The sequence below is a fragment of the Acinonyx jubatus genome, chromosome B3, assembly GCF_027475565.1.
Source record: "Acinonyx jubatus isolate Ajub_Pintada_27869175 chromosome B3, VMU_Ajub_asm_v1.0, whole genome shotgun sequence".
Lineage (NCBI taxonomy): Eukaryota > Metazoa > Chordata > Mammalia > Carnivora > Felidae > Acinonyx > Acinonyx jubatus.
In genome coordinates, this window is record NC_069386.1 from 68,443,491 (window position 1) to 68,464,596 (window position 21,106).

Genomic DNA, 21,106 nt, shown 5'->3' on the forward strand with positions numbered 1-21,106 from the left:
CAACCTTGCAGGAGTTGGCTTCCAGTTGCAACTTTGCAGGAGTTCTGAGATAGGTGGAATGTGCCCACTGTGTGCAAGACACTGCTAGGAATTAGAGGGGGGTAGGAATGGATATGGCTTGAACACTGATTAATAGAATCCTGTCTTTATATCGAGATGTACACCCATTTCACAGGCAGTGGGTTTCTAGTGCCTGGAGAAACAAAGGCTCCAGGATTCAGAGCCCCTTTACCTTATGGTAGAAGAAGAAAGTTTTCTTCTCTCCCCTCTTTTACATCCGGTTCCTCCGCCCTATTTCAAAGTATTGGCGGTAAAGAGTGCATGATGGGTATTCGATATTATGTACAGCGAAGAGAGCGTGAAGTTATTTTATGAAACTGGTGAAGTAGATTTTAGTGGTCAAACCAAGATTTAAACTCAGGTCTCTACCACAAATTCAACGCTCTTTCTAATAGTGGTGAGTAGCTAATAATAGCATAATAAGATGCACCTCATAGGGTTATTTCGAATTTTTAAAAGAACATAGAAATTGTCTTCATAGGAACCTGGTTTTTAAAAAATGATAGTGGAACCCAGATGTCATTACAAAGATGATCATTGCAGTATTATTTATAATGGCAAAGACATTGGAACATAGGTTAATTTTATAATCGAGAAAAACCTGAAGGCTTTCTTCTTTTTTTTAAGAATACAGTTTGTATTTAATTGTAGTTACATAAAATGCAAAATTTCACAAGAAGCATACTATTGGTTTCCTCTGAGATAAAGAACTTGCTTCTAAAAACAAAAGAAAGAAAGAAAGAAAGAAAGAAAGAAAGAAAGAAAGAAAGAGAAGAAACAGAGAAAGAGAGAGAAAGAACTCAGTTCCAGAGGAAAGGGGAGAGAAGGAGACTTGCTGTATATTACATTTGGCATAATTTGACTTTTGAAACATGCGGATGTATTACCCATTCCAAAAATTAAAATTATTTAACAAAAATTTAAACAAAATAACAAAAAGAAGGACTTTTTGCTTTTGGAATTTTAGGCTGAATGGCAGTTTCTGATAGGGGGGTGCTTTTCAGCCAAGGGTAAGGCTGAACCTTCTGTGGACTGCAGACCTGATGGTACTGGACTGTTTGGGAACTGCAGGACAGCTTTTTAAGGAAATGATATGCATATAGCCCATCAAACCCGGATTTTCTGAGACACCCTGATTTCAAACATTCTGTTTCTTTGATCCTTAAGTACACAGACTATAATGCTCTGAATTTGGTTTAAAAAATATAGCCAACATTGAATTAAGTCAAGCGTATGCCACAACCTGCTATTAATAGGAAGTCAGTTACAGAACTGGATGGGATTGAAGGGCACAAAACTATATTTACTGATGTAAAACTTGTAATATTGGGAATCAGAAAGAATTTACAAATTGCCCTAAAAAGATACTCAAAAATTGTGTTGTGGTACTTTGGTTTGGAGGGAATTCCTGGTTACCGCCTACTTACTAGAGCCCGTTGGAATCTCTCTGTACCTCTACCCCAGCTCCTCTCCCCTCCCCCACTGCAGAATGCCTCGAGTCCTAGATTCTAGTTCTGTTTTGATCTGATCTTTGTCTTCCCTTACTTGGATCCCTGTGTATCTGCTGGGGCCAGGTTTCTCTCTGGGTCCTGGACCTAACTGGCCATTCTGGAGGCTTCCACAGAGCCACAGTTGGAGCCCAAACCTGAGAGGATGGCTTCAGATGGAGGTAAGTCTGAAAGTGGTGGGGAAGGTCCTGGCTACCTGCCCACATCCTTGGGGATTCAAATTTGACGTTTTACCTGGGGACCAGCTTTTGGGGTTCACCTAGAGGGATGTGAGAGCACTAGACCCCAGCAAAGTCATCCATCTTGGGGAGGCTGGGGAAGGAGATTGTGCTATTAACACCAGGCTTAGGGGATGAAGCGAGCTTCCTGGGAGGTAAATAAATCAGAGCCCCTCAGAGGAAAGTTAGCAACTCATTTCTCTGGAACAGGGACCGCCTTCAACATGTGTTTGTGTGGCCGGGTTATGTGTGGTGCGAATAGCTCAGAGAGGGCTCAAGGGGAAGGTCCAAATTCCTGTGTCTTCTTCATGCGATTGGAGCCTGCTCTAGAATTTTGCCCTGAGAGAACCGGGCTGGAGCCACTCCCTATCTTATTGAGTGAGGTGAATGGAGGGAGACCTTAGCTGGAAAACTGTTCTGCTGGGTTATCTGTTGCCTCATCTGTAAAGAAATGTTCTCCCCAAAGCCAGACTGGAAGGTACTATATAAGTGCCTCTGCTCAGAGCCTTATGACTCCTTTTTGCCCAAGAGGTGGCCTCTCTTCCAGTTCAGGGAAGCAGTTTTCCTTGATTTCCCAGGGCCAGGGGAGGTGGGTAACTCCAACCAGAATGAGAGCTGGGGCTTCCCTGAGTTGCTCTCAGTTTTTCTACGTTTTGTGGAACTTAGGCCTTCAGACACATTTCACTGTCCACACTTGGTGGAAGACTCCTGGCCTTCTGCTGTGTGGTTGAGATGAGGGGTTTGCTCATATTCCATGTCTCCTTCATGGTCAGGAAGCGGAAGCTGAGTGCCGTTAATTTGCCACTGGAAACTATTTATTAGAGGGGGAGGAGAGTCGTGTGAAATCAGGAAAATGATCTTCTATTATTATAATGAAAAATACTAAGAAACACATGTCCTGATTAATTAAGTACGTATTTTATGTATTTTCCTTGGTCCCTTTGACTAGACTCCACATAGCTTCTCATCAGCAGGTACTATGTTTCCGACTTCACCGTCTGTGCCTTGTTCCTAGTGGACCCTAAATGTCTGCTATTAGGAGTTCCAAGCAGGACCACGGATAGTCTACATCACCAAATTTTAGCATGTGCAGCAGCTACTCTGGGAACCTCTCTTCTTGCACAGCCCTCCCCTCACCCATTTCCTGGCCCTTATCTCTAGTCATTCCTAGCTGTTACATAACAAGATTTCTGGAAACGAGACATCTAATCCACACACCCTCTCCTGGAAATAGTACTTCTGTGAGCGGTGGCAGGGACCACAGAGTAGCTGGGAGCAGGGCTCAGGTGGTTTGAATGTGTTTGGAGTGGGTGAGAATAAGAGATGTATGCTGGGTGGCACGTGTTATGGAATATGAGTTATGGGCCCAAGGGTCATTGCACCTTCTCTGGTGCGAGAATTCTCAAGTCAAAATCACTTGGGGGACATTTGCAGACTATGCGAGTTCCCCACCGTAGCCCCTCTCTCACCTGTTGAGAATCAGTCTTCTGATGGTTCAGGGACTAAATGGAGCTCTGATGACCTACTTCTGACCTCCCTTTCTCCTACTCCATTCCCTCTCTTTGTCTCAACAGCATCTCCGTTGCCAGGACCGGATATAACCTTGAAACCTGGTGCCACCCTGTCTCCTTTCACTGCACTTCCCTTTCCCCCACCTGCTTCTGGCCCACCAGACCAGCCACCCTGGGAGCCGCCTCCACAGCCTCCCATGCCTTCAGCATTCTCTCCAGACAACCCTCTGCTGCTCTCTGCTCTCCCCAGCCCATTGTTGGTGACAGGGGACGGGGGCCCTGGCCCCACTGGGGCTGGAGTCATTGTCAAAGTCAAGACAGAAGTGGGGCCGGCTGAGCCCTCTCAGACTCAGAACTTTATCCTTACTCAGCCAGCCCTCAACTGGATGGCCTCAGGCAGTCCCTGTGGGGCCCCTGAGGGTCCTCCCCCGCGATTCATGACAGCCACTAACATGAAGACTCTTCTGCCCACTAAGGCCGTTGGGGTCAGCCAGGAGGGTCTCCCGGGCCTTCCTGCTCGAGCTCCACCACCAGCTGCCCAACTGGCCCCCATTGTGTCCCCGGAAAAGGCTTGGCCAGGGCCACACGGGGCAACTGGAGAAGGAGGTCCTTTGTCCACCCAATCCAAGCCTTCACTGGGTGACCTCTCCTGTACCTCCAAGGGTGTGTATGAGAACTTCCGACGCTGGCAGCGCTACAAAGTCTTGGCTCGGAGGCACTTATCTCAAAGTCCTGATGCAGAAGCCCTTTCCTGCTTTCTTATGTAAGTGGGGAGATCTGACATGGATTATCCTAGCGCTTTTCAACAGGGAGGACTTTGGGGTGGGCGAGAGGTTAGGCTATTCGGGAATGCTTGAGGGCAGGTCATGAGGGTGCTAGAGATGCTGTGAGAATGAAAAAGCATAACGAGGATGATGATACACCTCTTTATGCGCTTTCCAGAGTATAACAAGCTTTCAGGTGTCTTCTCTGAAGTGATCCTCACAACCTGTGGGTTGAGGCAGGCATTTTTATGTGGTCCTCATTTATAGATGAGAAGACCGGAGCTCAGAGGTTCCCTGTCATAGAGCGAGGAGCCATGGGTGGAGCTGAGGTCTCTGACACTAAGTACAGGGGCCTCCATTCTGTTTTATTACCGCCCGACATCGAGTTGGGCCGTCCAAACCAGCAGGATGAGTGCTGGGCCCTGAGCCTTCCTGGAGGAGTGGAGGATGGTGTGGGGCCTGGCGAAGGACCTTGTGTGTGCCACCGCCACCCCCACTAGTCCCTATTTTAGCCACAGTTCAAGTTGAACTAGGGAGTTGGTAGAGCTTGCCTAGTGACCAGTGACCTAGGCTCCACCACTTGCTAGATTGGTGACCCTGGGCCCAACATTTGCTATCTTTGCCCTCAGTTTTCTCACCTAGAAAGGGGATTATTATACCTACTTCAAAAGGTTGCTGAGAAGATGAATTCATATCTGTGAAGTACCTAGCAGTGTGCTGGGCACAGAGAATGCTTCATTAAGTGGTAGCTGCTGTTGTCATTACTATCGTTATAAAAAAAAAGGCAGTCTAGTAGAAGAAAAGAATTCACAAAAGGCCAGAATGTTTACGTGAGGGGACGCTTAGCCAAGGACCCCACGTGTCATAGGCTGTCTCTTGTGTTTATCAAGCAGAGTCATTAGCCAGCCATCTGGGGAATTTTCTCTTCTTCCCACCCAGACCCACAGCTGCTCCTAACTGCACTGCACTCTCAACATCTTGTGTAAACCACTATGTAACACATACCACATTTTACTGGACTTAAAATACAGGTACATTGTTCTCGCCATCACTGAACACCTAAAGGAATCTCCCTTTCCACCCTGACTCTGGAGTGAATAAATCAAGAGCCTTCCCCCAAGTCCTTGGTGTAGATCAGCTTACCAGCTCCCTGCTTTCTCCAGACGGCTCTGAGTTCTCTTGGAGCCTGGCAGGCTGGATTTCTAACTCCTGGCCTCTTCCTGCTCTCCATGCTCAGGGGCTCTGGGCAGGGTCTCCTCCACAATGCAGTTCAGACCCTCTGCAACAGTCACCCAGGAAGCTAGTAAAATACTTAGTCAAGAGATCCGGGGGCGCTGGAATCCATAATTATAACAAGCTTCACCAGGTGATTCTAGGCACAGTGCTTGAGCACTCTGGCAAGTCAGAAAGGCAAAAATGAATCATAAAGTGCTTAAAGAGTATTGATATTTGACTGACTGTGAAGGGTGTCCTGGAGGCAAAAAGCACTTAAAAACCAACAAATAAAAACACCACACAACCTTTAATTAGAGATTCATTTGGGTTAGGTAGTGCCTTTCTCCAAAAGCAAGAGCCTTCGGGCAGGGGTAAGCCTGCCTACTTTATAACAAATCCATTAATTTAACAACATGAGTGCTTTCTTCCTAATGTTTAGTTGAGGACAGCACTGTGAGAATTAAAGGTGGCTGATTTCAAAAGGTGGGGAGCAGAGCCAATCATCTGATTTTGCATGCGATTTGAACATTTCAGTGGGAAGCCCAGTGTGGTAGAGGATGGATGGAAAGTTGGGGGTCTGGAAGTCTAACTGGAAGTTGGGATGTGACAAGGATTGGGGGGCAAGTTAGATCTGCTGAGGGGACAAGGGGGTATGTGTTGAGGTGTCTGTCAGGACAGGTGGATGAGTGGGGCATGCACTGTAGACCATGACTGACCCAGTGGGGGTTTTAGCCCTGTGCTTCGCTCTCTGGCTCGGCTGAAGCCCACGATGACCCTGGAGGAGGGACTGCCAAGGGCTGTGCAGGAGTGGGAGCATACCAGCAACTTTGACCGGATGATCTTCTATGAGATGGCAGAAAAGTGAGTCTGACCACCCCTCATTCTCCTGAGGGGCGCTGTTTTCAGCTGAGGGATGGGGTCAGGTCTGAACATCATGAGTCTGGGTGTGGGGGGAATTATTATTCAAAGGGGTGCTAGGAGGAGTGTGGACTAGAATGGGGTCTCCTGGATTCTCACTGCTTCCACCACCTTGACTCTTGAGTTTTCCTGTCCCTTGGAAGCTCTCCCTCCTCCAGATTCTGAATTATATAGGTCCTTGATACTGAAGTTCTTAGAATGGGGTCAGAACCCAATGGGTGTAAAAATTCCTTGCTAAAGGGACCTAGCAATGGGGAGGTAAGCCCTACTAGGCGGGTTCTTTCCTATCTCACTGACCAGGTAGCAGCAAGTGGCTATTGATGCAGACTTTGAGACCATGCCTCCTCTGGAAAGAGTATATATCTGTGAAGGACTTATCACAGAAATCATTTACCCTGTTATCCCAGGGAGGGCCTGGTGCTTGCATAGGTTGGTCAGAGGAGGGTCCTGGGTGCCCAGAGTTGTCTCCTGGCTCATATTCCCCATTTTTCCATGATAATCTCCTTGGTTAAAGAAGTAACTCTTAAGGAAGACGAACTCTTTCCTCCAAAGCTTAGCTTCCATTTCCAACCCCCAAATTTTCTGGACCTGTATCTCCCAGAATTACTCTTGTAGGGTCCCAGTGCAAGGCTGAGGACTCGGATCTCAGTACTGCCTCCTGGTAGGAACTGCCTTAAATTGCAACCCCAGGCCCTATGGGCTGGCTGGTGGGGTCCTGCTAGGCTTTGGCAGAGGCCTGACTGGCTTCAACAAGCCTGAATTAATTGCTGCTGTATACCCTCCATGATGCTGGGCGAGATAGGGTATGAAATAGAAGTGAAAGCCATGGTTCTGTCCTGGAGAAGCTTTACAAGTTCTAGACAATTCATTTTCTTTTTATTTATTTATTTATGTATGTATGTATGTATGTATGTATGTATGTATTTATTTTTTACTTAATTTTCTTTTAACGTTTATTTATTTTTGAGACAGAGAGAGAGCATGAACAGGGGAGGGGCAGAGAGAGAGAGAGACACAGAATCCGAAACAGGCTCCAGGCTCCGCACAGAGCCCTGTCAGCACAGAGCCCGACTTGGGGCTCGAACTCACGGACCATGAGATCATGACCTGAGCTGAAGTCGGACGCTTAACCGACCAAGCCACCTAGGCGCCCCTAGACCATTCATTTTCTTAACAAGCTTCCTAAGTGATGATTGCACATAAGGGACTTTGTGGAGACCTTGTGATGTTTCTCCAGAATTGTTATCTGGCCATCTGTGAGCAACCCCCTCCCAGTGTCTGACCTTCTGAGAACTTTCCAGGCCTTCCTCGCCCTCTGCAGGTTCATGGAGTTTGAGGCCGAGGAGGAGATGCAGATTCAGAACACACAGGTGATGAATGGGTCCCAGGGCCTGCCTCCGGCAGCCTCTCTGAAACTTGATCCTCCAGGGCTCTTGGCCCCTGAGGCTAGCCAGCAGCCAGGTAAGGCTACCCAATTCCAAATAGGAGCCTTGGGCCAAAGGCTCAAAGGGAGGCGTACACAGAGCCAGTCATGGACTAGGAAAGGCATTGCCCTTGCTTCTGTCACTTTCCCTCCAGGGAGTGCCATTGATGTTCCAAACAGGGCATACATAGGAGGCTGGGTTCTCCGTTTCCCTTGGTCCCAAACTCTGATCTTGGCCAAGGAGACCAACTAGTCTCTAATTGAGACTGTCCATAAATGAGGCACGTAATACTTCATCTGCCTAAGAAATGGGGGCTGGATCAGAGGACTTCTTGGAATTTCAGAGGTTTCCAGATGCCTCATACGGTGATCCTCTTAGACCTTCTAGCTCCACAGTCTTCTCCTATGGGCTGGTACCATTTCAGGCCTCATCTAGCCTGTAACCATTTCAGTGTACCCAGGTTGCTGCCCTTTACAAACACAAGGTCGGGAGGCAGAAGCCACAATCTCTGTGCCACCTTGTGTTCCTCCTTTCCGTCTCTTCCCTTAGCGTACATTCCCAAAAAGGTGGCTTCCAAGGCCCGGGCCCCCCGTCGGCGGCAGCGCAAAGCCCAGAGGCCTCCGCTTCCTGAGGTACCCAAGGAAATCCCACCAGAAGCTGTGAAAGAGTATGCTGACATCATGGAAGGGCTCCTGGGGAGTCACTTGGCCAGCGGGGGGTCAGATGGAAAACAAGAAGAGGAAGAAGAGCAGCAGCAGGAGGAGGAAGGGATGTACCCAGATCCAGGCCTCCTAGGCTACATCGAGGAGCTTTGTTCTCAGGAGGTCTTTGTCTCCAAGGTGGGTCGGACCTGGGTATCTGGTTTCTAACAGATCCTGGGGTGGAAACACCAGGGCACCAAAGACCTAGGGTTTTGCCCGAGGCAGTTAGGAGCTAGGCTGTCTTCCTAGTGTCTTCCTAGGTTGTGAACGTGCATAGCTGGTGGTGGTCGCGGTTAATAACAACCCCAGGGGAGGAGGGGTGGAGACATGGCTTCTTCTCCAGAGCTTCTTGGTTCACAGGTTACTTTCTGTCAAGGACTCAGATCATTTTTCCTTCTGTTCTCCAGGTGGAGGCCATCATTCATCCTCAATTTCTGGCAGATCTGCTGTCCCCAGAGCAGCAGAGGGATCCATTGGCCTTAATTGAGGAATTAGAGCAAGAAGAGTGGCTCAGTCTTGCCCAGGTAAACCTGGGAGGTAGGGAATAACAGAATAAAAAGCTTGTATAATTTTATCGAACTCTACACGGTCTTGGATGGTATGGCTTCTGGAGACAGCTTCAGGATTGAGGTTTGGGTGCAGAACAAGTAGGCAAGGGATTGTGGAAACACAGGAGAAGGGGAGCGAGCATAAGGGGTCAAAGCATGGAAGGAAGGCCCGAGAAGGGAGAAAAGAGCGATGGTATCTGTTTTTGATACTGTGACTTATGCCACCTGTTTCCATTCCCTGCCCTAAGTACCATCTCTTCACCACCCCCTCAGCTACTCCTTCTCACAACCATTTATAGAACAATGTTTGTCCATTCTGCTTCCAGCTGGTCCAGAAGCGACTCCTGGCCTTGGAAGAGGAGGCTGCAGAGGCATCTCCGAGTTGTAGCGGAGCTCAATCGGACTCCAGTCCTTCCGTTTCTGATGAGGACGAAGATGGAGGTGGGCGGCTTTGGCCCTCAGCTGGGCCTCGGGTGGCGGGGGACAGCACTGTTCGCCTTGGAAAGACTGTTTTCCCAGGAAAACGGGCTCCGGATGGCCGGAGGGGGATGCGCAGAGATGGGACTGCTCTGCCATCTCCCAGCAGCTGGGACCTGCAGCCAGAACTTACAGCTGCGCAGGGATTTCGAGGGTCCCTAAATATGGAGAGAAGAGGGTCTGGGAAGGTGACAGATCAAATATGCCCTCATCAGGATGACCACCTGGGAGGTGCTAGGTCTCCTGGGCACTCCCTGGTGGCGGACAGCACTTCAGAGACTCCGCCCCTTTGTTGGCAGGAAGGCCCCCTGCTGGAGACGGTTCCCAGTTTGGATGTCGGATTTGCAGGGCTGGCCCTTCTGCAAGGACAGGGGTTAGAAGAGCGGGTTGTGGGGTTGCAGACTGGACAGCAGCTAGGGGGGCTCGGAGCGCTTCCTCAAGGGGGGGAGCTGTTAGCAGAGTCCCAGGAGATGACAGAGTGGGGAGACGACAAAGGTCCTCCTGTAGTTCAGAGTTATGATCAGAGCCCGTCCCCTAAAGAAGCTGGGGACGGGGATGGGGACAGAGCCTCTCTCAGTCCAGGACTTTGGCTGAGCAGTGAGCTGGATGCTGTGGGCTTGGAGCTGCCCTTAGAGATTGAGGAGGTTATAGAGAACTTCCATGTGAACTCCACTTCCAGGGAATGTGTCACTGAGCATCAGGGTGACTGCCAGGCACTGGGCTCCAGAGGCAACATTTCTCTGGGTCCTGGAGAAACCACAGCACCTGGGGAAGGGGGGAGCACTGCAGTTCCCCATGGAGGCACAGACGGCACAGCAGCTGTGCACAAGAGAAACTACAGCAGCCTGCCCAGACCTCTGAGGGCCAACAGCCCGTCCTTGGGGTCTAAAGGAAATGGAGAACAGAGCCCTGAGGCTACAGGGGATCCCAGGGAGTTGTGGGCTAAAGGCTGCCCCCCAATGCTGGAGAGTAGTATCAGCACCCCCACCCTGGGGGCTCCCAAAGAAACCCTTCAGCCTGCATGTCAAGGCAATATCTTTATGCTGGGGACCCAGGGGATCTCCTCCTTCCCTGAGGTCAGCCTAGAGGGGGGGAGCAGTGGCAATTCCCTCTCTCCTCTGTTGGAAACCATAGAACAGGTCGACATACTAGATATTGGAGATGCCTGTGGCCTCCATCTAGGGGTGAGTCAGGATACCTGCCTGCCAAATGTTAATTCTTATGACCCCCAAGGAGAGCACAGGGAAGATACTAATGTATCCAAGCCCCAAGACCTTGCTCCCTTACCAGGGAATCAAGACTCTTATGCACATGGGACCCCCAAATCAATGTCTCCTCACCAGGGCATTGAAAGCATGTTCTCTAGATGGGGAGCCAGGGATGCCTTAGTTCTGAGAGATGCTTCTCCTGTCAGTGAAACATGCAGCTCAACAGATGGGGCCAAAGGAAAGGAGGAGGAAGAGCAGAAGGAGGAGGGGGAAGATGAGGAACTTGCCAGCTTTGCCTACCTCTTGGCTTCTAAACTTAGCCTGTCTCCCAGGGGGCCTCCCTTCAGTCCTCACTCTGCCTCAGGCCCACTGCCCTCCACGGGAGGACAGAGGGTCCAGAGAGCATCCAGCTCCCTCTCCGCTGAGGTGAGGGGCCTTGGCCAGCCTCCATATCCTGTGACCAAGTCTGGGAAGAGAACACTCAGTGGAAGTTCAGCTCCTGCTGACAAGAGGCCCTACAAGACACCTACTGATCTTGGTGTCTCTGGGGAGAAACCCCTGGCTCTGGAGGTGGTTCGGGCCTCACAGCCCCGTAAAAGGCGGCGCGATACTTTTGTTACTGGCAGAAGGAAGAAACGACGGCGCAGCCACTAGGGGACAGCAGGACCAAACGATCCCACCTGCTGATCCCTTGAAGGTGGGGGCCCCAGAGTAGATTTCACCCTGGCTGAGTACCAACAGACTGGTTCTCAACCCCATGTTATTTCGTTGTTCTGCAAAAGTAGTGAGTGTGGGAAGGGAGGCCACACTGGCTAGGCTGAAGGTGGTCCCCTTGGTGGGAGGTGAAGTACCTTTGAAAAGAGTTGTACGGGGAAAAAGAATAAAGATTTTCCGGTTGTTGGAAAATGCTTGCAGTGTGTCCTTGTGTATTTGCGTGTTCCCTGCTAGATGGGGTGTGGTGCTGAAAAGAAGAAAGGAGGTGGAGGTGGCTCCAGATTCACCGGATCTAGATACCACTCCCGCCTCCAGCCTTATCTAGGCTCCCTGACAAGCTCCAGGAGTGAGAAGTCCCAGTGATCACTTTATCCCCCCACTCATGAAAAGCCTAGACTTGAAGCTGGCAGTTCTTCCCAGGACAGGCCATCATTATCCATCTCCCTTAAAAAATCTGTAAGATGGGAAGATTTTTTTTTTTTTTTTAAACCTGTCAGGTCTCTGGGTTAGATATCTAATTTTCTGAATCGAATTAATTTTCCACACCATCTTTTTAAGGGGCATGGGGGTTGCTTATTGTTCCCCCGCCTCAAAAAGGGGCTGGAAGGAAGAGACTTTACTGTTTATCCTCTGGCATAAAACACCCTCCTAAGGCTAGTCTCAGCTGCAGGGAGGAGGCTTGGCTGCTACTGACACAGCTCTCTGCTCCCACCACGGGAGGGGGCATCATTCTCAGTAGGATTACTAAATGTAAAATGGTAGTCAGCTATTTTTTAATTTCTAATGAGGACAGAACAAGAGGGAATAGGCTGAAAAGAGGTTCATGAGGAAGCCTGTTAAAATGTGCATATGTAAGGTTTGACAGCAGGAGAGGAGGATGTGAGATTTGCAGGATTTCTGTGCAGGAAAAAGCTCCGTCCAGTCCAACTGCAAGTGAGGAATCATTCAGCAGTGGCCAAGAGGACTGACCCTGGGAACGTTTGGGATCTTCCAACAGGCAGCCTACAACCATTAATCCCTTTCGTTCCCAGCTGATATCACCAGTGTAACAGCCTTACTTTTTTTTTTTTAAATAGATATAGATATATATTTATATTTATATATAAAATAGTTTCTTACAAAAAAAAAACCCAAACAAACAAAAAAAATGAAAATCAAATTAAAAAAAAACAACAATAACAAAAAAATCAAGCAGGAGCAAATGGGCTTGAGGCACAGGGTAGGCCGGAGGCAAGCTGGGGAGGTCGAGGCGCTCAGTCGCCCTTCTGCTTGGGAGCTTGCACAGTCCCGTTGGCCAGAGCAGTGGGGGTGCCTGGGGATGAGGCATGTGGTTTCTGGGAGGGGCGCAGATAGGTGCTGAAGAGCTTCCCGTGGAGCGGATCATGGAGGGAGAAGTCCTGGAACTGACCTGAACGGGTAAGAAAGAGTGAGAAGGGCAAAGGTGGAAAGGTAAAACCATCCTCCAGGAAGGAGAGGAAGAGGGAGGCCAGCTCGTTTTGGGAATTGGTATGTCTTGTCCCTCTCCTTTCTGCTTCACTTCTCAAGTCCTAGCTTATGTCTTCTCTGCCTTCCCAGCCTCACCTCTTGTACGAGGATCCCCAGCACCCTCTCCCAGCCTGTGCTGATGATGGCCCGAGCCGTCCTGGCAGAGGAGGCAGTGACTCACAGAGGGAGAGGCCCTGGTGGGGACCCCCCTGGCACAGCTCAGCATGCAAAGTCGCAGCAGCAGGGCGGGGTGACCCTAGCAGCAGGTGCAGGATGGTGCTGAAGCCGTCTCTGTACAGCAGGCGGTCGGGTGCTTCTACTTGCTCCTCGGCAAAGAGCTGGGACAGAAAGGGACAGCAAGTCAAGCACTGTCCTCAGGCCATAGCCCCACACCGCCCTGCAGGTCTGCCTGACAGCCTCCCCCGTCTCCCCTGCCACCCTCACCCTGGCCCTTTCTGCAGAACTGTAAACTTCACAGCTGTTGCCCTTGCCCTGTTCCCAGCAAGGCTGCGACACAGAGGCACTGGGGCTCTGTAGGTGAGACAGGGAGGCACTGCGGTGCATAGCCAGCACCTACTATCTAGAAGGTACTGGGAGCAGCAGTGCATACAGGCCTCTGGGTGGGGTAGGCATGGCCACCACACATCCCTCCACCTTCCTGATACCTCAAAGGCCAGGCGAGTCAGCTCCTCCAGGCTCCTGGCCCCATCCAGAGCTGCCAGTGCCAAGGCCACATCTCTAAAGTCCACCAAACCCTTGGCATCCTAGATGGTGAAAGAGAAACCAGGGCAGTATGAGGACCAACCCTGTGTCCTCCCTCTTGCCCTGGGTTTTGGCTCCTCCCTCTTCTCAGCAGGAACAGGGATGATGATCTTCTGTCTGCTTCCCTCAAAACCTGAAGCCCTAAACTCACCAGGATTCCCAGCATTTCTCTTGGTCATGCTCAAGCCACCCCAAAGTCACGTGGTGACAAAACTCTCCTCTAGGGAATCTCCTATGAACGTGAGGGAATCCCTCAGGAATGCTGAAGTTACCACCAAGTTTCTGACATACGCTAAGCTGGAATAACTGGTTCTCTTCTGACTCAGCCAATGCTGGAGAACTGGTCTGACAGACTGACAGGGGGCCACCGGCATAAAAAACCCCAAGGAGGATGCTGCCCCAGCGGAGCCATGCTATTTAGCTATGCTAGAGACTAAGCAGAGAAGCTCCTTTCAGGGAAAGTCTGCCCCAGTCTAAGCAATCAACACACCTGGGTCACTCTGTCCCTCTCTAGAGGGTGTTGAGAGCCACGGTTTGCATCTTAGACCAAAAAGAGCTCTTTGGGGCCAGTGGTGGCTGTTTGCAAACATTAAGAATCTTTTGGAATTATTATAATTCAACAGGAAAACCTAGTTAAGTCCCAGGAAATATACAGAGTACCAAAATTCTTGAGATAGTTCAGGAATCCCCTAAGCAGCCACGGGCTATCTTTAAAAAGTATCGCTGAGATCTGAGGCTCCCACTCGTCTCTGTCTAACCTGTCCCATGTTGTCTCCTCCATAGGTCACTTTCCCATCCAACCTTCATGACTCTTCCCTGAAACTCACACAGGTGCCCCACAAGGTCATCTGGTCCTCCATCTTGGTCAATCCCTAAAGTGGCTTAAAAAACTTAGGGACCTCACTGACCCCGATTAGTTCTCCACTGCTCCTTTCCACAATGATTAAAACATTGTTCCTCAATGCACTGGATACTCTACAAAAAATGAATCCCCCAGCAGACCTCAGGACATGGCCATCCAACAGTGCAGATTCCAAACTGGCCACCCATGGGGCCAACTGGATAGTGTCCTGAAGTCCTGAGCACATCAGCCTGGAGGGCAGTGCCCGGGCTCTGGCCTCTGTGTCCCAGCTCCTTTACCTGCTGAAAGTAGCTAAAGGCTCCAGCCACCGTCTGGGGGTCAGAGAGCTGTAGCTGCCTGGCAAACTCCTCCTGGCTGATCATTCGACTCCGGCCTGGCTCTGCCCCAGCGTCCACATGGCCAGGGGACAGCCTACAACAGAAATGTTGAAGGCAGACAGCTTACTCATCTTCTTCCTGGACACACGACCTTGGCCGCAGCCCTCCCACCACAGACATATCTGGTGTTTTTCTAAGATGTACTCTCACTCACAGTCCGTTGAGAGCCATTCCTCCTTTCCTCACTGGGGTTATTAAATATCTTTCCCTTACTTTTTACCAATTCTTTTACTCCATCATCCTAAAAAAAATTCTTCTACCTTCCCTCTTATTTATTATTATTTTTTAAAAGATTTTCCTTCCTTGGGCGCCTGGGTGGCTCTTTTGGTTGAGCATCTGATTCTTGATTTTGGCTCAGGTCATGATCTCACTGTTGTGGCAATGAGCCCCGAGTCAGGCTGAGTGTGGAGTCTGCTTGGGATTCTCTCTCTCTTTCTCTCTCTCTCTCAAAATAAATACATAAACTAAAAAAAAAAAAAAAAAAAAAGACTTTCCTTCTTCCCATTTCTCCCTCTTCTTTTTTCTCTATCTATAAGTGACACTGACCATACTCTTATGTTCAAGGTCACTTACCCAGCCTTCCGAAGCACTTTTCCCAGTTCCCAGAGCTGTGGCTCCAGTGCTACCTTCAGCCGGCCCACCACGATCACAGGCAAGCTCCCTACAAACTCACACTCGGTGGCTGGAATGCCCAGGGCCCTAGAGGATGAAGAGTGATGGAATGGAGGGGGAGCAAGGAAGAAGACTCTTCTGAGGGGTCACTACCGAGTCTGGGCTGCTGAACAGGGAGAGGAGACCAGGCCCTTTTAACCGCCCCCCATTCCAAGTATCAACCGTTCAGAGTCCATCCCACTGCCCACTCCCCCATCTTTGCCTTGGAACCTCAGCCCTCCACCCCTCTTGTGGTTCCTATGCCCTGTGTATCTGCTCCAGGAAATATTTTGTGGGTAACTCACTGTGCCATAACCCTCTGGACATTGTTGGCATAGAGGGTGGGGTTCCTGCTCTCCTCTGGGCTGGGGTGGTACACAGGGAGGAACTGAAAGACACCACACACACACACACACACACACACACACATCAGGACCTCAAAGCTATGGGTGACCACTCCCACTCTCATCCCCTTCGGCCGATGCCCATTCCCCTATCCCACTCATGGTGGTAGTAGGGGGGGTAGGGGATGTCATACCTCCACGTCCACGATGCTGCAGGGCTGAGAGGCTGTGAGCCAGAGGACTTTAAGTCTAAGAGAAGAGAGACCTCAGATGCTCACCAATCTCTAACTAGGGGTCTTCCCACCCTGAGGAGGGGAGTGGGAAAGTTCTGCCTATTCATATAAAAACAGACTCCTAACCACACAGTCAGCTGGATGAATATGCAGTAGGGAGACAGAGGAAAGGGCCAGAAGGTGGTAGGGAAAGAGAGCGCCAGCAGGCATATGCCTGAGGAAGAGCTGCTGGAAGAGGTGTGAGTGACTGCACAAAGGGTGAGGCACACCTGCTCGTTTTCAGGAAGGGATGGCTGATGGAAAAGATCACTTAGAAACATAGGACAGGAAGTTAAAAGGAGCTGTAATCACAGCAGGAATGATTAGGTGGGATGGCTGAAAGCACTTCCAGGTTATACCTGGAGATCAGAACAAAACAGGGAAATGGGCACGCCCTTCTCTAGAGTTCTCTCAATCTGAGAATGAAGAAGGTCCATTGGCCTTGTCTGGAGATTGGAAGGCGGGCCAGGAATTCTCTGATGGGCCCTGCTCCCCACCCTCACCCCAGGAACCAACACCAAGACTTACACTCCAGGGCCCCTCCATGCCCAGCTGGTGGTGTCCTACAGGAGAAGCAGAGGTGAGGGGAGAAAGGCATTCCTTTTCTTCCCTGGGAGCTGGCCCATTCTCTTTGGGCAGAGGCCCCGCCCCAGCCCCACATGCACATCCCACCATGACACTCGGAAGTTTTCACTGATTCCCATTTAGGGTGGATTTGTGCACCCCACCCTCCATTCTTAGACTCAGACTCACCAGACTGTTGGGGTATCGGATGAGGACAGGTTGCACAGGAACCCCTGCGATGAAGGCTCCTGAACCCCATTTCCACCCCCCACCCCCCCAGGCAGAGGTTAGTTCATTCAGATAGCTAGAAGGCATGAAGTGTTGGGGTCTGGGACAGGTCTGAAATAACACCTGGACTTGCTCCATTTCATTGATAAGTTTCTTTCTGACTCCTGGAGACTTTTGAGGGTTAGCTAGGAAGTCTCCCATCTCTCTTCCCTGCCATCCCACTCCACTTCTTGGGTTGGTCCAGACTCTGTAAATCTGGGGCTACTTTTTTTCCTACCACCCTATCACCCACTATCATTTATTCACCTGGTTTGAATTTAAGCAAAGCCTTCTTGTTGGAACAGGTGCCCTCAGGAAAGAATAGTACCTGGGGGAAAAAAAACAAGGGATCAGAATGAGGAGGGGTAGCTTGAAGGGGTAAGAGGAGAGAGAAGTCTCTTTGAGAGTATATAAAAGGCCAGAAGCTCCTGAGACCCTTACCCACCTGGGGCCACTTGCCTCCTGAGGTAGCCCGCCTTCGGACCTCCTCCACTACTCTGCGCCGAGAAGCCGGGTCGTGCCGGGATACTAAGATGGCTTGGTTGAAGCGAAGAAGGGCTGGGATCCAGACAGGATACAAGGAATCATTTGGTTCCTTCCCAGGGGCATTTACACCTGCACCCTCCACTCCCTCAACAGTATGGAGATGCTTCTCAGTTGTCTCTTTGCCACAGGGACACTCCTTTTATTGCATATTGTCTTTTAGGGAACTGATCAGAGATCCCTCCAACCCTCTAAGCACCAGCCCTCAGCATCTAAGAGGTTGGTTCACAAAAGGTGTCCATTTGAATCTCATTGGCCAGCATCAGTCCGTACCCCTTCTAACTTCTCCCTTCCCCCTGGAGGCCAGTTCTCTCCACAGCATCTCTGATTCTTGCCTTTTTTGCTCAGAGTGGTCATCTCTCCCCTTTACCCCTCTTATTAAACTCTCTCACCTCCAATGACAGGCACAGAAAGGTTCTCAGCACGGGACACAACCTTGGGCAGGTCACAGGGCAGCAGGACAATGGGGTCGAAGAAAGTAGAGTGGGGAGCGGCAACAAGGACGGGGGCTTGAAGGCGAGAGGCCCGCTGGCCCCGAACTCGAATTCGAAGGAAGCCCAGCAGGAAAAAGAGCAGGCGGCTGAGACCCAGCACCCCATTGTGGCACACGGTCCTGTGGGGCAAGGCTGGCCATGAGCAGCGGCAGTGATTCCGTCCCTTCCCTCACTCACTCCCAGGCTTGGGCACCCGGAAAAGCAGCTGCCCTTCTTTCGTCCTCTATCCTCTGCCAAGGGCTGAAGTCTGCCTCCTCTGGGACACATCAGGGTGCCTCACTTAGAGCTGTGGTCCTGGGGACCAGGTGTGAGCCTGGCTGACTCATCTTGCCTACCTAAGATGGGTAGCAGAGCTTCAGAATCCTCCCTCCTTTTCTTCTCAAAGAGGGAGCAGAATGGGTAACAGGGAAGAGAAGTGAGTAGTAGGGTCTCCGGGGGCTGATGCTCCACTTACTTCCGCCATCCTGTAATTGGTTCCTGAAGCTGCTCCTCGGTGAGACCAGCTACTTGAAGCCAGGCAAAGGGCCAGAGGAGAAAGAGGACGATAAAGGCTAGAAGCACTCGGATGGGGGCCAGCAGTGCCCCCAGGAGGCAGAACTGCAAAGGGTGGGAGAGAATGCCACTTCAGGACCGGGAGACACACTCCCCACTGCTTCCCTTCTCCCACAAGGATGGAATAGAGAGCTGTCACCGCCTGCAGATCAGGAGACAGGTGGTGTGGGAACAGAAGATGGATTGGAATCCAAGATGAGATGAAGATATCAGTAAGGGCAAAAGGGTAACAGATAGGATTAAGGGCCTCATTAATAGGATCAGACCTAAATGTTTTATATCTTTCGGTTGGTCCCCACCCTACCTAAAAGTCATAAAATGCACCTGGCACTTGGTAAGGCTGTCAAGAGCATTTAATGATAACCCCTATGGAAGGGCCCAGCACAGTGCTTGATGTAGCGCAGGCTGGAGACAGTCCCTCCCCCCCACGTCGCATTCCATAAATAGCTACTCTGTCCAACAGAAGCCAGGTGCACAGTTCTTTCTACTTTGGCCCTGGGAGGTGTAGAGTTGGAACACACAGAGGTCCACTTTTTAGGCCCAGGCCAGACTAGTGCAACTCACCAGCACTCCCCCAGTGCTGGAGGATGGGGGAAACAAGAGCTTGGCCCTACTCCGCAGGGTAGGGGTTGCCAGGAGCCAGGGTGACTCCTTGGGCTGCCCTAGGGAGAGCGCAGGTAAACAAACCGAGCCCCAGGAGCCAGCCTTCGGGGCGGTGAGGGCAGCAGAAACCTTGGACACTCCCTTCCCACACCCTTCCCCAGTTCCCCCTAGGCTGGTGCGGCCCTCCACTTCCTGTAGCCTGCCCCTTTCTCAGCCGCCCTACCCCCCACCAGGAGGTGCTGCAGTGCAGGGGTGGGGGGAGTGGGAAAGGGGGGGTGTTGGATGGCCAAAGGGGCGCAGGCTCTGGGTCTAGAAACCTCTTCCCTCTAATTCCGAGCCTCCGAGAAGCACTCCGTACGCCCCCACCCCCACCGCCGGCTTTCCGTAGCCTCCACCTCCATCCTAGTTCATCGGCCTCCGCAGGATGTAAACCGCATTCCCAGTATCTTCCGTCTCCCCTTCCCCCGGGTCCTCTGCGTTCTCCGTCCTCACCCTGTCCTTTCTTCCACACCTTCGAGCTATCCATCGCCCCATCCCGCGTCCTCTCCAAGGACTCCTCGCCCATCCACTGCCGCCCCCACGTGTGCTCCCCCGAACTCCCGCCCCCCAAGCTTCTCACCCACCTCTTTTCTGGATCCCCATCCCTATCTTTTCCTGGGCTTTAAACAACCTCCTTTTCCTACCTCCACGAGTCCTCCCGACGCCCACCGCTCACACTTTACCTTAACCCTCTGGAGGCGGGAGAGATGTAACTCATGCACGAAGGGGTTGGGGGGCGTCGGGGGTCCCGGGGTAGGGTCGAGGGGGGCCCAGTCCCCCGGACTTCCCTGGCTCATAGCGGCGGGAGAAAAGTGGGAACGAGGGCGCCCCGGCCCCGACCCCGACCCCGGGCCCCGCTCTGCAGAGCAGCAGCTGCGGCTGCAGCGCTCCCACCGGGGCCCCGCCTGATGCCGGGCGCCGAGGGGCGGGGAGCAGGCGGCGCGGCCCGGCCCGCGTTGTCAGGGAGCCGGCGGAGGGGCGGGGCTTCCAGCTCCCCGGCGCCCGGGCTCCTCGGCGCCCGCCGCAGCCCCTCCGGCCATTGTTCCGCGGCGGCCGGATGCTGGGGTATGCTGACCCCCGGCCTGGCCTCCGGGCGTTCCTCTCGGAACACGGGGCCACCGCCACCTCCTCGCAGGCCTCCGGCTTGGAGAGGGCTTGGGATCGCGAGGTGGGCGCGGAGCTGACAGCGTCCTCCGACCCCGCCCGGGAGTCGAGGTCACCCTCCGAGCGCGGACCGGGGCCCTCGGGCGGCTAGGAATGCAGGAACTGTGCGCGGTGCGCCGAGGCCCGCAGCTCGGGGGCGGGTGGGGCCCCGCTCTCTCCGCGGGCTCGCTGGCGGACCACCTTCCCTGCTTGGTGGTGGCGACGCCATCGCGGGAGGACTTGAGGCGCCCGTGCCCTCTGGCGGATGCGTTGTGCCTCACACCTCTCCGCACCCGCGTTCTGCCTGCGCTAAGCGGGGCCTCCTGTTCTGCGGGGTGGACCCCTTCTGTCCGCCGGACGCCCTCAAGCTCTTAAAAGGCTGGCCCGTGTGCTTCCTGTGAGCCCGCAAGGCCCGGCTGGGGAGGGGCAGTAGGAACCGGGAAGGCTGGACGACCCCAGCAGCAGCTTTCTTTTTCCATCCTTGTCTCTTTTTCTCCGTTTGCCCCCCTTCTGCCTCTCTGCCCTTAACGCCCAAGCCCCAGATCATCCTAGAAAACTCAATGGTGAGATCAGAAAATGGGGTGGATTTTGAGATCCACAGCGAGTAACAAAATCAGAGTGGTAATACGATAAAAAGGGTAAGGGGACCTCCCTGCTTGTGGAAAGAAGGCAGCCTTGGGTTCAGCTTGTTTTCTCCCTTCTGCATTCCTGTCAGTCACCATTTCCTGAGGGCAATGGGGACAAGTGGCAGGTCATTGAACACCATTAATCTTTCATTGGAAGGGGGACCAGGCAAAAGCCAGAAGACTACTGTCTAGATCCCCTTCTCTGCCTCCTTGCCCCATAATTTACTCACTTAATTTCTACCTGTATTCTTCAGAG

The 21,106-nt window shown here is 51.9% G+C and overlaps 2 protein-coding genes across 3 annotated transcripts; one reads left to right on the plus strand and one right to left on the minus strand.

Moving 5' to 3' along the window:
* The first annotated feature begins 297 nt into the window (after nucleotides 1-297).
* NUTM1 (NUT midline carcinoma family member 1) lies at nucleotides 298-11,458 on the plus strand. The gene is made up of 8 exons (XM_015066427.3): nucleotides 298-457; nucleotides 1,635-1,729; nucleotides 3,361-4,060; nucleotides 6,009-6,137; nucleotides 7,516-7,655; nucleotides 8,168-8,457; nucleotides 8,727-8,843; nucleotides 9,194-11,458. Exons 2-8 carry the CDS (start codon nucleotides 1,714-1,716, stop codon nucleotides 11,204-11,206), a joined length of 3,405 nt encoding a protein of 1,134 aa, XP_014921913.2. The 5' UTR covers nucleotides 298-457; nucleotides 1,635-1,713; the 3' UTR covers nucleotides 11,207-11,458.
* An 866-nt stretch (nucleotides 11,459-12,324) lies between these two features.
* On the minus strand, nucleotides 12,325-20,456 carry LPCAT4 (lysophosphatidylcholine acyltransferase 4). 2 transcript variants are annotated; one of them, XM_027066864.2, is made up of 14 exons: nucleotides 19,765-20,456; nucleotides 18,342-18,484; nucleotides 17,786-18,006; nucleotides 17,296-17,408; nucleotides 17,118-17,178; nucleotides 16,773-16,816; nucleotides 16,548-16,582; nucleotides 15,942-15,996; nucleotides 15,709-15,791; nucleotides 15,326-15,451; nucleotides 14,654-14,786; nucleotides 13,417-13,515; nucleotides 12,933-13,089; nucleotides 12,325-12,674 (listed from the first exon to the last, which is right to left on the minus strand). In XM_027066864.2, exons 1-14 carry the CDS (start codon nucleotides 19,876-19,878, stop codon nucleotides 12,520-12,522), a joined length of 1,539 nt encoding a protein of 512 aa, XP_026922665.1. In that variant the 5' UTR covers nucleotides 19,879-20,456; the 3' UTR covers nucleotides 12,325-12,519. The 2 variants fall into 2 exon arrangements, with proteins under 2 accessions (XP_026922665.1, XP_014921914.1); XM_015066428.3 differs by having other exon boundaries at nucleotides 12,328-12,674; nucleotides 16,773-16,831; nucleotides 19,765-20,454.
* Between the last annotated feature and the right edge of the window lie 650 nt (nucleotides 20,457-21,106).